General features: G+C 40.8%; 1 protein-coding gene across 3 annotated transcripts in view; it reads left to right on the top strand.

Moving 5' to 3' along the window:
- LOC148429128 (protein unc-13 homolog B-like) overlaps nt 1–14,799 on the top strand; it is a 73,868-nt gene that overhangs the window by 41,554 nt on the left and 17,515 nt on the right. For 2 of the 3 annotated variants that reach the window (XM_088414102.1, XM_088414094.1), the window contains exons 11-20: nt 4,414–4,457; nt 4,540–4,615; nt 6,311–6,385; nt 6,526–6,745; nt 6,822–7,049; nt 8,206–8,347; nt 8,425–8,594; nt 12,046–12,161; nt 12,242–12,405; nt 12,574–12,727. In XM_088414102.1, the coding sequence (XP_088270228.1) occupies nt 4,414–4,457; nt 4,540–4,615; nt 6,311–6,385; nt 6,526–6,745; nt 6,822–7,049; nt 8,206–8,347; nt 8,425–8,594; nt 12,046–12,161; nt 12,242–12,405; nt 12,574–12,727 (1,389 nt within the window). Of the gene's footprint in view, nt 1–4,413; nt 4,458–4,539; nt 4,616–4,806; nt 4,813–6,310; nt 6,386–6,525; nt 6,746–6,821; nt 7,050–8,205; nt 8,348–8,424; nt 8,595–12,045; nt 12,162–12,241; nt 12,406–12,573; nt 12,728–14,799 lie in introns of all 3 variants that reach the window. The other variant, XM_088414085.1, reaches the window with a different exon arrangement.

The following is a 14,799-nucleotide window of genomic DNA, read 5'->3' as shown; positions in this document are numbered from 1 at the left end:
CGAAGGTTTGCTCCCATTATCTCCGGAGCTTCCTCCCACCACCAGTCCGCTTTCTGGTTCCACTAGACCAGACAGGAATGGCATCTTGGTCACTTCAGCCCGTGCTCGACCCAAAAGACCTTACTCTGCTGGGGACACTTTGGATTATGACTTTACCACTCCCCTCCCAGGACCACCAGAGCCAGAAGAAGAGGAAGGGCGTCTGGGTGAGGAGGAGTCCAGTGCCATCATTGATCACATTCTCAAAGAGCTGCGCGGGATCAACAAGATCCAGGAGGAGATCTCAGACCTGAGAGATTACCTAACCTCAGTGAAGGGCTCTGTGGAGGAGGTGTCGTCCTGTGTAGATGCAGTCTTGCTGGAAATTGAGGGCATTCGCTCCAGTGGGAAGGAAGATCAAGGGCAAGGTGCATACGCGGGTACCTGGTCAGGGGCAGTGCGCATGGATGGGCCCTCTGCTCGCAGGAGGCCAGCTAGTGCCTACGGCAGTTTAGGGAGTGGCGCGGGAAAATCCACCCATTTCCTTGACGTTCACAAAGGGGAATTGCGACGGCCGAAGGCAAAGGACTACTCTGTAGCTTCAATTGCGGAATCAGCCAATCATCTGGACCCAGAGGAACTTGAGGATACTTCGGACCTCAGCTCGGACATCCCAGAGGGTGCGCTAGCCAGAAAGCTGAGCTTTGGCCAAGACTGCCTGAGCACCACCTCCTTGTCTTCTCAAAGTTCAAAGTCCGAGTCGGATTTGGAGAGACCTGATGATCAAGCAAAGGATCACTGGGCGACCACCACACTGCCACACCAGGCTGCTGGTGAGCGTCTTTGGGACGTTGAACCTTCATACCTGCAGGATCATAAATCAGAGGCTTTTTATGATGGAGCAGTTGGTTGGGATCACTATGCCACCAGGATTTCATCAGATCATGGCTCTGGTGGATCCAAGCCACATTACCCCAACTCATCTTCACGTCGCGAGAACTGGCAAACACGAAGGTCAAAATCCCAGCCGGGATTTCAGACAAACTTTGGAAATTATATCACAGATTGTTCGTACCCTAAAAGTTCTGGTTACCATTCTTTTGATGGTCATTATGAATACTCAAATGGATTTGACTATGACCAATCAAGAAATCAGGTAGGTAGTTATGATGGAACATATATACCACATGAAGACACCACAGCTGGGACATGGACATCACAGGGCAAGCCCTTTGTACCACATTCTGACAACAGACTCCCTCAACCCGGTCAGGAAGATCTTCAAACGAACTTCAACGTCAGGCGTATAAGTCGGGCTGTTTCCGACTTTAGTTCGGCTTTGCGAGGAGCGCTTCGCAAACTTGAGCTCCCCCCAGACCAGAATCTGGAAGATGTAACGGACTTTGACATATCCACGCTTTCTGACATGCCTCCAAAATCTTTTAGCTGGGACCTGGTGAGCCAAAACCTACCTTTAGAAGAAGCTGAAGAAGACTTTGCAGCCACCAGCCAACATTACCCAAGCTGTGACCTAGTAGCCTACTCCGAGTCCATGTCCACCAGTGTGCCAGTTCAAACATCTGTTCCTGAGGAACTGCCTCTGGATTGGAATGTCAAGAACCAACTGTCTCAGGGTACCACCACTGAATCCTTGTCAGTTGCAGAACCAGAGGAACAAGGAGAAAGTGTCCAAGTCAAGTCAGCTACCCAAGACGTGGAACAAAACCTGGAGATAAGCCAGATGGATGAACGCAAGTTAAAATGTGTCAGGAGTTTCCAGCAGATACTACGGGAGAAGCGGGAGCTGAGGCGAAACCTTGCCAGTTTGTCCACCTCCTCTCAGGAGGGCTTTGAAGCAGGTAGTCCTTAAGTAGAAATTATTTCATCTTTATTGCACCTCCATTCAAAATACAGTTTCAAATATTTTTAATAGAGAAAGGACCAGCCCCTCTTGTCCAAAGACAGAAAGGATAGACTCACAATTTTGTTGTACCGACTGTACTATCACAGGAAAGGATTTGTTTTATTCTCTTCTACCCTAATGACAGAAACTTGGTTTGTTTTGCTCAATAAATCCCCCAAAGACCTGTTTCACTTAGTGACGTGAAATTTTGTAGGCTTGTCCATCATTAGTAGACGCACTCTAAATTCTAAGTCATGCCTAAAATGGCACAAGGAAGCAGGTGTATCAGTGGGAATTTGGACATTTCCTGGATTCTACAGTTCATTATAACCTTGAGAATTTTGGAAACTAGAGCACCAGAAGCTAGTTTTATTTTAGCAACATGAAATATGGAAAGCTTGCCTATTAAGAGTTGACAGACAAAAACAGTCTCAAGAAGCTATTCATTGCCTGACTGCTACCAAATTCCTGTTTCATCATACACAAACGGGCGGCACTATTGTAAATCTACATCAGTATAGGAAGGCGGTGATTATTCTCCATATGAACTTTCACTATGATGTCACAATTCTGTGAAATTGAGAATCTTTCTTACAGACACATTCAGGAAATTGGCAGTCCACAAAAGTATTACTTTGCTGTTTAAATTCAGTTTGGTTGGGTCGGCAGGTACTTCAGACAGATATCACAAAACTTTAAAAAGTTCATTTTTCATGCAGCTTTTTCTCTGTTAAGAGATAAACACAAAATGCTCAGTCATAACTTCAATATCATTTTTACTCATTCTGTGTTTTCATTTCATAGCACTTCCGAGGAGTACAACTGTTAAACGATTCGCACTAATATCAATTTTACGCCGTCGGTCTTGTCGTCTCCGCTATAGCCAAGATTTTCGTACCCCCACGAGGGTCATTCATCCATCACCTGCCAATGAAGAGCACTGAGCTCCAGCTGCGTTGGCCATTTGCTGAATTAGAATGTATGAATTATCTCCTGGGGAAGCAAAGATATCTTTTTTTTTTTTTTAATAGCCAGATGGACACGCTAATGAACACTGATGAGCTCAGTCATCTGTTAGCGCTTCAGCATTCCTTTACACTTTGCCGTATGTCTTGTGCTGTCTTGCAGGTGGAAGTCAAGATGGAGATCAGGTTTCTGACTGTGTGGTTTCTCTGCCTCCCGACATTACTAACATTACATCCCCCCAAGATCTTGTTCATGTGTAATTTGATGGAATGTTTCTTTGGTGTCGGGTTGAATTCAGACTGTTGCGTCATATTGCCGTATTGATGACAAATAGTGTGTATTTCGGACCTGAGTGTGACGCTCCTCTTGCAAGTATTTTTATGTTCTTCTAAATTATTATTATGATGGTAAATGGCCTTTCACTTATATAGCGCTTTTCTACCTTGGGTACTCAAAGCGCTTTACACTAGCTAGTCATTTACCTACTGATGACGCAGCATCAGGAGCAATTAGGGGTTCAGTGTTGGCTGGGGGTTCAGTGGTCTTGCTCAAGGACACTTCGACATGGTCTTGACGGTCGGGGGATCGAACCCACAGCCTCTTAGCTGGGAGATGACCACTCTACCACCGAGCCATGCCGATGATCCATCCATTAATTTTCTTAATCAATCTCAATGAAAAACTGTTGCATTGAAAAATCAAATACAGTTTCGGGAGTAGATCCACAAATAAGTCCCATTTTCAGTGATTTTTCAAAACTCTTCTTAGAGAGCATTTGACAATCATCCTCCCACAAGCAGTTTTATTTTGGAACATCAAGTTTTTTAGACATTTATCATGACTAGACCTGCAAAAAATAGTGTCAGCCATTTTCAGGCCAATTTGAACATTTCCAGGGATGTTTCAAAAATAAAGTTGGGGGAAAATTCAACCCCGTAAGCTGTTTGAATTTAGCCACAAGAACTCTAGGTATTTCATTGGAACTGTCATTTCATTAGGAGTGTAATCATAATTGCTTTTTAATGCAAAAATGTGGGATCTCCCAAGTCTGAGTCACCTGATTTTGAGGATCTAGTCCTATTTGATATTTCCCTGAAATATTAAGGGCTGTTTTATTTATTTATTTTTTCAAATGACTTGTCCAACACTTTTTTTTAAATGATTAGTGATGCACTGTTTTACACCAAGTAGCCTAAATTATTTAAATGTTCTCCCCACTGGTTGCCATTTTATTTTTCAGGTAGGTTGCTATACTGCATGCAGTACAGGCAAACTTCCTCAGAGACTATATTGAAGTAAATATAATCTGTAAGGGGCCAGCGCTAAATTCATAGACAATTTGTTGTTTTTATAGAGCAAGATAACTCACAGAAAAAATTAGTTTGTTTTCTCGCGAGATATTGGAATGATGCTGTCTTTAGCATGCTGTGCTGAAAGTCAACCAAGCCACCTCTATCTTGACTCGCTTCCATGTGCATGCTCCTTGTCGTGTCCATAAACCTCTAAAAAGATGTCCATGTATCCCACCTGCCTTGAAATCTTTGACTTTTGACTTTGTGTTTCAGAGCCAAGATGGCGACCCCAGCAGGCAGCCGTGGACAAAGTCGGGGTCAGTCAATGCCCTTTTGTACTCTGTTTGGGAATATCCACTACAGAATGTCACCCATTTTTATGTGTGTATTTGTTTATAGAGAAAACGCACCATTTGGCATTGACAGCATGCCGGACCTCCGAAAGCGGAGGCCCATTCCCCTTGTTAGTGAAGTGGTAAGGTCAAATAATTGTCTTTAACATATTATTAAAAAAAGACGGGAGCAATCATAACGATTTAAAAAAATATATGAATCAAATAATCAGAAAACAACATGAGCTTGTTTTTTAGCTGCTTGCTCATTCTGTACTGTAACCTTTGATTTTCTTCCTCCTACTCCTCCTCTTCCTCCTCTTCTTGCTTCCAGGCTATGGTGAGTAAAGCACACCAACGGTATTTGTTGTGTTTGGAATAATGTGGGACGAGCTTGCACGCTTTTACGCGTTCTTTTGAATTTTTGCAATATTTACCGTAGACGCCCACATCTTTGCTCTCTCTGACTACGCTCCTCGCAAACAAAATGAACTCATATTAAGTCATGAAAGCAAGTCCTTGCTCTTCTGTTCAAGGAGATTCCTCCACTGTTGACTCATGGTTAAAGAGCTCATTTTCAGTCGTTTACTCAAGGTTGTGTTATGACTCGGCGGCCACGGTTACACAAGACATAGTGCGGCATGGGATTTTTTTTCTTCGAGTCCTGCTATGTTTTGTGGGATGCCAAAGAATTAAATATCACTCCATGTCCCACTGCTAACAGCTACATTTTGTTGCATTGAACACTTTTTACTATTACTCACTAGATTGATTTTAACGACAAAATACGATTTTTGCTCGACATCTCATGGCTCATCACATTCGCCAATTCCGTCTCCCATACATCCTGTTTTGTCCATGGTGTCCCTGAAATGTGACGGCCATGGCCAGCAGGAGCGTCATGCATTGTGAATGTGACTTTAGACAAACTCCAGTCAAGATTGTTTACCTTCATCAAGGCAAGGCAGTGGAAATTGAATAACGCATTTCATGTACTTGGTAAGATTTAGATATATTGGTCTCCATAGGGAGTTCATCTTCAAGCAACACATTTTAAATCAATATGCATTATATATTTGAAAGTAATCCTTTAAAAACCAAACAACTGTCGACATTTATCAGTTAAGCATTCAAAAAGGTGCACAAATTTAGCTTTTGTATGACTACACAAATCTTGGGCTGCAAATAATGATCATTTTCATAATATATTAATCTCTTGATTCATTTGTTGATTAATAGATGAATCAGATGTTCCCAAACTTTGCAATAAAAAAAATTCCATATGCAAGCATTTAGGAATGAAAGCATTTGCCTGTTTTCTTAAATTCTTTAATTGTTTTAAGCCTCCTAGTGCTTCTTTTTATAATGCTTTTTAGACATTTCAAGATCAATGGCCCAAAATAAAAGTAAAAACGGATAATTGCATTGTGTGATTCAACACAATGATAGTCAAGGACACACCTAATTTGTGCAACTCTATCCTTTTGTTTCTTTCTTTTTATATTTTAATAGATGGACATACAGTATCCTAGTTAAAAAGACTCACCCCCTGTGGCGTGATATGTAGAAAAGGTCCGCACTGTCCTTACTCTTCGGCAGTGCAGGTCTCTTTTCTTTGCTTTGGAGGTTGCAATAAGATTAACCAATTCGATCGATAATCTGAACATTTCAAGTTCATTTTAAAGGAAAACACATTTTTTCAGGAGTAAATCCCCAATTGGATTCAGTCTATTATAATATTTTGCGAGTCCAGTGACCGGGTCAGTGACAAGTCTGAGTTCACCTGTTTGCGTCGGATAAGAATACAAGAACCTCATTCTTCTGGCTACATTTTCCAGACCATGATCCAGTCCAGAAAGGCCGGCCTGTCCCACACCCTGGCCACACGGACCTCTCTCAAGGACAAAGAGCTTGTGAGTCAAGACGTAGCACAAAACGAGTCCCTCAAGAGTTCTGTGATGTCTTGGATTTTTGTTGCCATGGATGCAAATGAACATGAGCAGCCAATGAATGTCAGTGGAGTCATTGGTGACTGTTGGGCATTTCCAAACAGAAGTGCCACGTGTACAAGAAGACGCTTCAGGCCCTCATCTACCCCATCTCCTGCACAACCCCACACAATTTTGAGGTGTGGACCGCCACCACGCCCACCTACTGCTACGAGTGCGAGGGGCTGCTGTGGGGCATCGCTCGACAGGGCATGCGCTGTGCCGAGTGTGGCGTCAAAGTCCACGAGAAGTGCCAAGAGCTGCTCAATGCCGATTGCCTGCAGCGTGAGTGGAAAGAGCTCCCCGCGCCAAAATCCAATTCGAGACGTCGCACCATCCCATTTTCCGTTGTCTTCCTCAGGAGCCGCGGAGAAGAGCTCCAAGACGGGAGCCGAGGACAGGACTCAACACATCATCATGGCCATGAAGGACAGAATGAAGATTCGTGAGAGGAACAAGCCAGAGATCTTTGAGGAGATCCGCAGAGTGTTTGACATGTCCAGGACGCTCCATGGACAGCACATGAAAAATGTCAAGCAGAACATCCTGGACGGGACCTCTAAGTGGTCAGCCAAAATCACCATCAACGGTACGTCTTCTACTCCAGAACATCATTGCACCTTCCTGTTTGGGTTACTCACAAAAGGCCCACGACTATTGGGCTTTCTGATGACATTTGGGGCCGAGTTCCAGATAAAATATTAAACGTTAAAACATCTCACATTTTTTAATTGGAATTAGCATCCTAACAGTCTTCTATTTTGACATTGTGAGACCAAGGGGGTGCTTAACAATTGATCAACAAGTGTAAACAGGACCAACCCTAAACCCTAGCCCTTAACTCTAAACTCTAACCCTAAAACCTAACCCTAATCCCAAACCCTAAACCCTAACCCTCCAACCCTAACCCAGGACCCCCCCAACCCTAAACCCTTAACTCTAAAACCTTATTATACCTAACCCTAACCTTAAACCCTAACCCTAATCCCAAACTCTTACCCTAAACCCTAAACTTGCTTATGGAACTGCCTGTTAGCTGCAGCTATAACAATAACAATATCTATATCAATAACTCCCTGTAGGCCATCATCTCCCTGCACGTGGAAAGGACCAACTTGGTCAACTTTTTTTGCCCCCAACCCTAATATGTATTTTTAATTATTTATTCTGAAGTTGACAGCCAGCATGGGGAGCTGGCCTACGTGGTTTGTATGGCCATTTTAGCGCACCTCATTGCAAGCCATGAGTGCATGCACATCATGGAGAGAATGATGAAAAGAATGAGCATGGCAGACTAGCCCAAAATTTGGAACAACCTCTTGGGCAAAAGTGCCATTGTAGTTTGTGTCTGCAGATGAACAACAGTGTCAGCTCAAACCTAACCAACTTTACCTCGCTGCAAACCGTTGGCACCTCCCGCGCATCCAGGGTGCCACTGTTACCACGGCAACCTGACACGTGGCAGCATGCAATGGCAGTGGTTGTTGCTGTGGCAACAATCACACCTTGTCTCCGTAGTTCATCAAAGGCAGGGACGTCATTCAGACTTTTTTTTTTTTAACACGTCTTCATAGATACTTGAGTGGAACTGAAATAGTTGCACAAGGTTGCTCAGGAAGTACTTCTATTCATTGTCTTTGAAAATAGTTGGTATTAGATATTGAGTGTTATTTTGCATAATGTGTGTGTGTGGTGTGTTTTTGTTATGAAATTTGAACAGCCTTGTACTCCCTCTGGTCTCATAGTTGTAAGTGCGCAAGGTCTCCAGGCCAAGGACCGAACCGGTTCCAGTGACCCGTACGTCACCATCCAAGTGGGCAAGACCAAGAAAAGGACAAAGACCATCTATGGAAACTTGAATCCGGTCTGGGAGGAGAAATTCACTTTGTGAGTTCCACCTTTGACATCCGTCATCAAGGATATTTTATCTCAAAGTTTGTTCTTCACTCGCCTCATTTTTCCAGCGAGTGCCACAACTCGTCAGACCGCGTGAAACTGCGCGTCTGGGATGAAGATGATGACATCAAGTCGCGGGTGAAGCAGCGACTCAAGAGGGAGTCGGACGACTTTCTGGGCCAGAGCATCATCGAGGTCCGCACGCTCAGCGGCGAGATGGACGTCTGGTACAACTTGGGTACGTATGCTCCACTGCAGCAGAGCATCACTGTGGACTACCTTCACAGAGGTCCTGCTCATTTTTTGTAGTCCATACAAGGCACATTGTGCAAAAAATACAAAAGCATTAAACCATCATGATTCAGTTATTGGTTTGGCCGTAACATGCCAGGAAGTAGGGAAATAATTGAGTTTAAGTAAATGTTTTATCATTGAATGCAAAAACATTCAGCCTGAGTTGATGAACCACAACAGAAATCAAAGAATGTTTACTGTTGGGAAGTTGACATTTCAAGCAATTGAACAAATTTAATTTAAAAAGGAGTTTAAATGTTTAATCGATTATTGCAATAATTATTTTTTTTTATAGCAACATGGTTATGTGAAGAGACTATTTTGGCATTTGGAACAATTAATTTATTATTTATTATAATAAATTAATTTGTGTATTTAATAGATGAATATTTTCATCCAAATATATTTTACATCTATTTAAATGTATTTAATTAAACTTCATGAAAAGTTACTGTTGAGAAGCAGAAATTTTGAGTAACTTGTCCAATTACTCAAAATTTTTGCTTCTCAACAATAACTTGTCATGAAGTTTAATTAACTATATTTTAATAGATGTAAAATATATTTGGATGAAAATATTCATATATTAATTACATAAATTAGTATGGACTACAGAAAATGAGCTGGACCTCTGTGAAGGTAGACCATTTTTAATCAGTTAGCAAGCAGTTATTAAAATCAAATATATTCTTACATTACTATGTTTACTAAATATGATATATCCATATATATATATATATATATATATATATATTTATACAGCATATATGTTATATATATCTAATTATATACATCTAAATATGTATATTGAGGCAATACATATTGTTGAGAAGCTAAAATTTTGAACAAATGTAAATTTTTAAGGCATCTACAATAAAGGATTCATCAGTTATCAAAATAATATAAATTTATAGTACAATACAAAATAATTTACAAATGGATTAGTTGTTGATTCATTGTTTCACCTCCTTACTGAAGCCAGACATTTGACATGCCTGTCAAGAGTAGACCCACAGAAAATGTCTCAAAAAGCCTTTCTGATAAAGATGCAAGAAGTCCGCCATTTTGGTTGGAAGCGAACCTTTTGACCATTTTCAATAGCTCGACTAAGTCAATGGCTCTACAACCTCTTCCTTATGCATTTACCACGCCAAAGCAGAAGCTGTATGTCGTCTGCCTTTTCTCTGTTACAGGAAGGTGCAAAGTCCCCGTCGGCAGACGTGACGATTTAGGCAGTCCGTCGAATTGCGTTAGCGGATGTCTTGTCAGACAGGTGTTCATAGCACTTGCGCTTTATTTAGCTACAGTATTTAAGTATATTTGAGGATAGACCTAACGCATTTTTAGCTGCATGTTTTCACACGTCTTGAGATACCTCTGCTAGATTATTCAGCAAGCAAGCACTTGTTGATTTCAGTGAGAAATCCATGTTGTCGTAACGTGCGATTCCCAATTGATCAAATTCAAAGAGACTACTAGACAAGCTGCGCTGTGTAAGTCAGCCAGAGGCGCTACGCCAAGAAAGGCTATCACATTCTTAGTGTATATGATGGAAGGAGGAATTCATATCTGTCGAAATGCATCACAAGGCAAAATTTAAGCCAGGTCCTCCCAAAAAAAAAAATCACGGAAACTGAAATAGTGAAAAATGGTTACCGACTATGTTCCCCCCTTTCGTGTTACAACATCGATCTCAGTCTTTGTAAGTTACTGTTGATAGGTACAGTACAAAAGTACTGAATACCTTACACAATCTCCATTCTCGATTAACTTTCCACTAGGGCTGAAACGAGTCCTTGAGAAATTCAAGTGTCTTAATTAAAAAAATAATGCTTGAGGCATCCTTTATTGCCCGAAATACTGGCTTTTTAGTGCAAACATTCTAAAAGTTACCTCAAGCTGAATGCATTGTTAATGCTCTGCATGACAGTTAAACATGCTGGAAACGAGAAGGCCAACTTCAAAATGTTTTTCGCTTACTAAATAATCAATAGACACACACTTTGGTGTGCTTCTATTTTGAAGTTGTTCCATGCAGTGTTTCACAGCATAATAACTAACGTATTTTTCGGACTATAAGGTGCAACTTTTTTCTCATGATTTGAGCCCTGCGGCTTAGAACATTGTGGCTTATTGGCAGGTTTTTTTTTGTTTTTTTTAAGCCTCCAGGAGACAATCGGCTGGTAAAGGAAATGTGTCTGTCTGTTCAAGGTGTCAACTTATGGAAAAATTAAAAACAAACAAAGAACATAGAACTGAAAAAAATGTGAATCAATAGCTGTGCTCAAAAAGAGTTTGAAAAATGTGAATATTTATGTATAGATTGAATAAGATCTAGTATAAAAGTTTGTGTTGTGTAAATATGATCTATATATATATATATATATATATATATATATATATATATATATATATATATATATATATATATATATATATATATATATATACATATGAATTATGTGCAATGTCTTTAACAATTAACAGTAATTAAACAAGGGAGACAGAAAAAGACGCTACCCAAGTATTGATTTTGAGTTTGAACTACATGTCGTTCGTTGTTTTGTTGAAAATGCACATCCATCCATCCATCCATCCATTTTCTCTAAACATGTTGGTGGTAAACATGCAAGCGTGTTCCTATTGAAGATAGGAAGTTGCTGTAAGCAGGCGATTAAAAAATAAATCTTAAATAAAAATGAAAAAAATGTCTATACCACATATTTCTGCGTATATATCTGATGTTACGACCTATGTCTTATAGTCCGGTGTAGCGTATAGTCCAAAGAATACTGTAGTCTTTCTACTGCAATTGTTGCTCTTAACTCCTGATACACAAACACAACATCCTAATGACATATTTAATCACCAATTCTGGGGCGAACAAACAACTTAATGACAGTGTTTTCAGGAGTTACGTGTGGCTCAGTCTTTGTCATAGCTGCGTTTAGCATTAATTAGCTGCTAGCTAGCAGCGCTCAATTGCACAAATAGGCTGGCGTGATAGACTTAAACGACTGCACACTTTAAGGCTGACAGCCTGAAACAGTTGCCGTTCCTACTGATCACATATTACCAAACCATGCTGATTCAAATGTGCTTTTTCTGCCCTTTTTTTGCAGAACAAAATTTATGGGGCGAAAGTGAAAAATGCTGATCATCAAAAGTTGGTCATTCAAAATGAAATCGAAATGGGTTATTTGGTCTACTGTGTTTGGAATTGTTTTTCACCAGGCAAAGAAACATATATACTTTTTATTTCTATCCGATTACATGATATTTGATTCAGATTTCACAACAGGCTTTCTGAATACCAATAATACTTGACAACTGCAGCTTACCTCTCTGCAGGTTGAGATTCACTAAATTGTTTTAACTTGTGTGTGCGATTACAGAAAAGCGTACCGACAAGTCAGCGGTATCAGGCGCCATCCGACTACAGATCAGCATGGAGATTGAAGGCGAGGAAAAGGTGGCGCCATACCACGTGCAGTACACCTGTCTCCACGAGGTAAGTCGCTTGCTCCACCTCTTGTTAGGCTCCCAGGTGGAAACAGCTACCTAATGGGCGGTTGCGATGATTTCCCGTAGAATATTTTTCATCTGGTGACGGACGTGGAGGGCGGCGGCGCGGTGAAATTCCCGACGGCGCAGGGCGACGACGCCTGGAAGGTTTACTTTGACGAGGTGCAGCAGGAATTGGTGGACGAGTTTGCCATGCGATACGGCGTCGAGCCTATCTACCAGGCCATGACGTAAGGCGAATGTCAGTCATTCACATTAAGTTGAGGTTGTAGAAGGCACGGTACCAATTATGGTCTTGCTACAAATTTACAGCAGCTTACTGATCTTTTTAGTTTGTCTGAAGTTACAATATTTACCATATTTCTTCAACACTTTTTTTCTTTTGTACCTCCGGTCAGCCACTTCTCGTGCCTGTCGTCCAAGTACATGCTGTCAGGTGTGCCGGCCGTGATGAGCACACTGCTGGCCAACATCAACGCCTTCTATGCACACCCCAGCGCCACCACCACCAACGTCTCCGCGCCCGCCAGGTTCGCCGCATCCAATTTTGGGGTGAGTGCCATTCCCGTAAAAAGGTTCGTCGTTTGAGTTATAGCATCAGGTGTTAAGACCCTATCCCATTGAGATGAGAGCATTTTCCTAACAAAATTTTTGAGGTTAAACGATAGAAGATTTAAACTACAAATTATCAGTGAAGATACATCAAATTATGAGTTTTGAAAACGGTAGCAAATGCGCATTCATGTCTGGGTTTGTTAAGGTCACAATTGCTCTTAAGGCATTCATGTCGCAAAAACATTTTGAAAATGTGACAACAACAATTAACCCATTCAAGCCCAAAATTTTCCTGGACATAAAATCATCCAAGTCTTATGCCATTGTATACTGGTATGTATTTTTTTAAATAAAACTTTATTCACAAAAGACAACAATTAGGATTTTCATGCAAAAAACAGAAATGTATGTATAGTGTTTTTTTCCATCCAAAACTCTGACTTTATTCTTAAAAGATTGTGGCATTTCTTGAAAAAAATGCAGCTATTTAACCGCCATACAATTTTGATTATTTCTCAGAAAAAAATAAAAAATCTCTGTCATATGGTTTTTGATTTGGTTCTCTCAAATTCGGACTTCATCCATTTATAATTGCTGTTTTACCACAGTTAAAAGCTGTTTTCCTCTCACAAGATTACAACATTTTTCTTAAAAAAAAAATTGTGTATTTATTTTGTGGTAATAATGTATTTAAATTTAACATTTTCACAAATAATATAACATTAGACACATAAAATGACAAGTTTCTTACAAACATAGCTATGTTTATTATATTTTATTTTAATGTTATGAGATTCTATCTTTATTTGATGACTTGACTAAAAGAACAAAAATTCTTGCGCGCTTGCAAGTTTTTTCCACATAAAAACTTGGTGGGCTGTCACGGAAAGAATTATATTATTATATGATTAGAATTTCTTTTCATGAAAAAAAAAAAAAACAATACTTTTTATAGCAACTTCCACAAAATCCACCGCAGCCTTAATAGTAGCGCTTACATTTCTTCACCTTTTATATATGATTTGTTTAGGTGCTGCGCGTGATAGTAGACGGGTGTAAAAGTGGCAGTTAAGGCAGGATGACAGCGTGGTCCCGCTGTGAGCTGTGAGCTGTGCCAACTGTTTGTAGTCCAATTACCCGCACACCCACACCGGCCACGACCAACTTAACTGAAGTCTAACGAGAAAAAATTGTGAAATTGCACCATGCTGCCAAGCTTATTAGTGAGCAACGGCTCAGGGAACAAACCTTCAAAGTTCACCAGACGCTGGGAGATGGCGGCAGGAACTGCCGCTTACCACCGCCAGGGAGTCCTGATGCTGACCTGGCGTTGACGCAGGCCCCAAGAGAGGTGACGGCTCTTTTTTCATGAGCGAGTGCGCCGGTCCGCATCGAACTGAGGCTGTTTGACAGTCCTGTTGGACTTAAGTTCAGCTTGGCCATTTCCCGGATTTCGTCAAAGACGAACTATAGGAACAGATTTTTAACTAGTGGAACAGATTTTATCCGGTTGATACACTGTGGCAAATTTGAACGAGTCAACATACAACACAGAGTTCTTAAAAGTCGAAACCAAGAAATGCCCCTGAAAGTATATTTCAACTAGAAATATGAAATGTAATAGCGTTGTCTATCATGCGTAGACCCACAAAAAAGTAGCAAGACGCCCTGCCCTGAAGATGCAAGAAGTCTGATCTTTTACTTTAACTCCTGGGTGTCGATTATCATACAGGTGCCCAATTCAACTTTGGCATCAAATCGGTTCAGTCCGTCTGTGTATTTTTGCCCAACCTTCCGCCACCACGAGAGGGTGACATTTGACAATTTTTTTTCTGGTCTGTCATTCAGCAGGTGCTGGAGTACTGCACTAACACGAATTCTTTTTTCTGTTTCAGTACTTCTACATAAAGTTAACACTATGTTTCTGCAGTTACACTGCAAACGAAATGTAACACAGTAATATAAGTGTAATACGAAAACAAAGCCAGCTAAGGGGCAGGTGACAGAAAGACAATTAACAAACATGTGCACTGGATGGCATTAGCATGCATTACATCAGTGGTCCCCAA

Source organism: Hippichthys cyanospilos, chromosome 1, assembly GCF_059441005.1.
Source record: "Hippichthys cyanospilos isolate Australia breed blue-spotted pipefish chromosome 1, RoL_Hcya_1.0, whole genome shotgun sequence".
In the NCBI taxonomy this organism is placed as follows: domain Eukaryota; kingdom Metazoa; phylum Chordata; class Actinopteri; order Syngnathiformes; family Syngnathidae; genus Hippichthys; species Hippichthys cyanospilos.
Note: the sequence above shows the minus strand (reverse complement) of the source record. Positions and strands in the feature narration are given on the sequence as shown.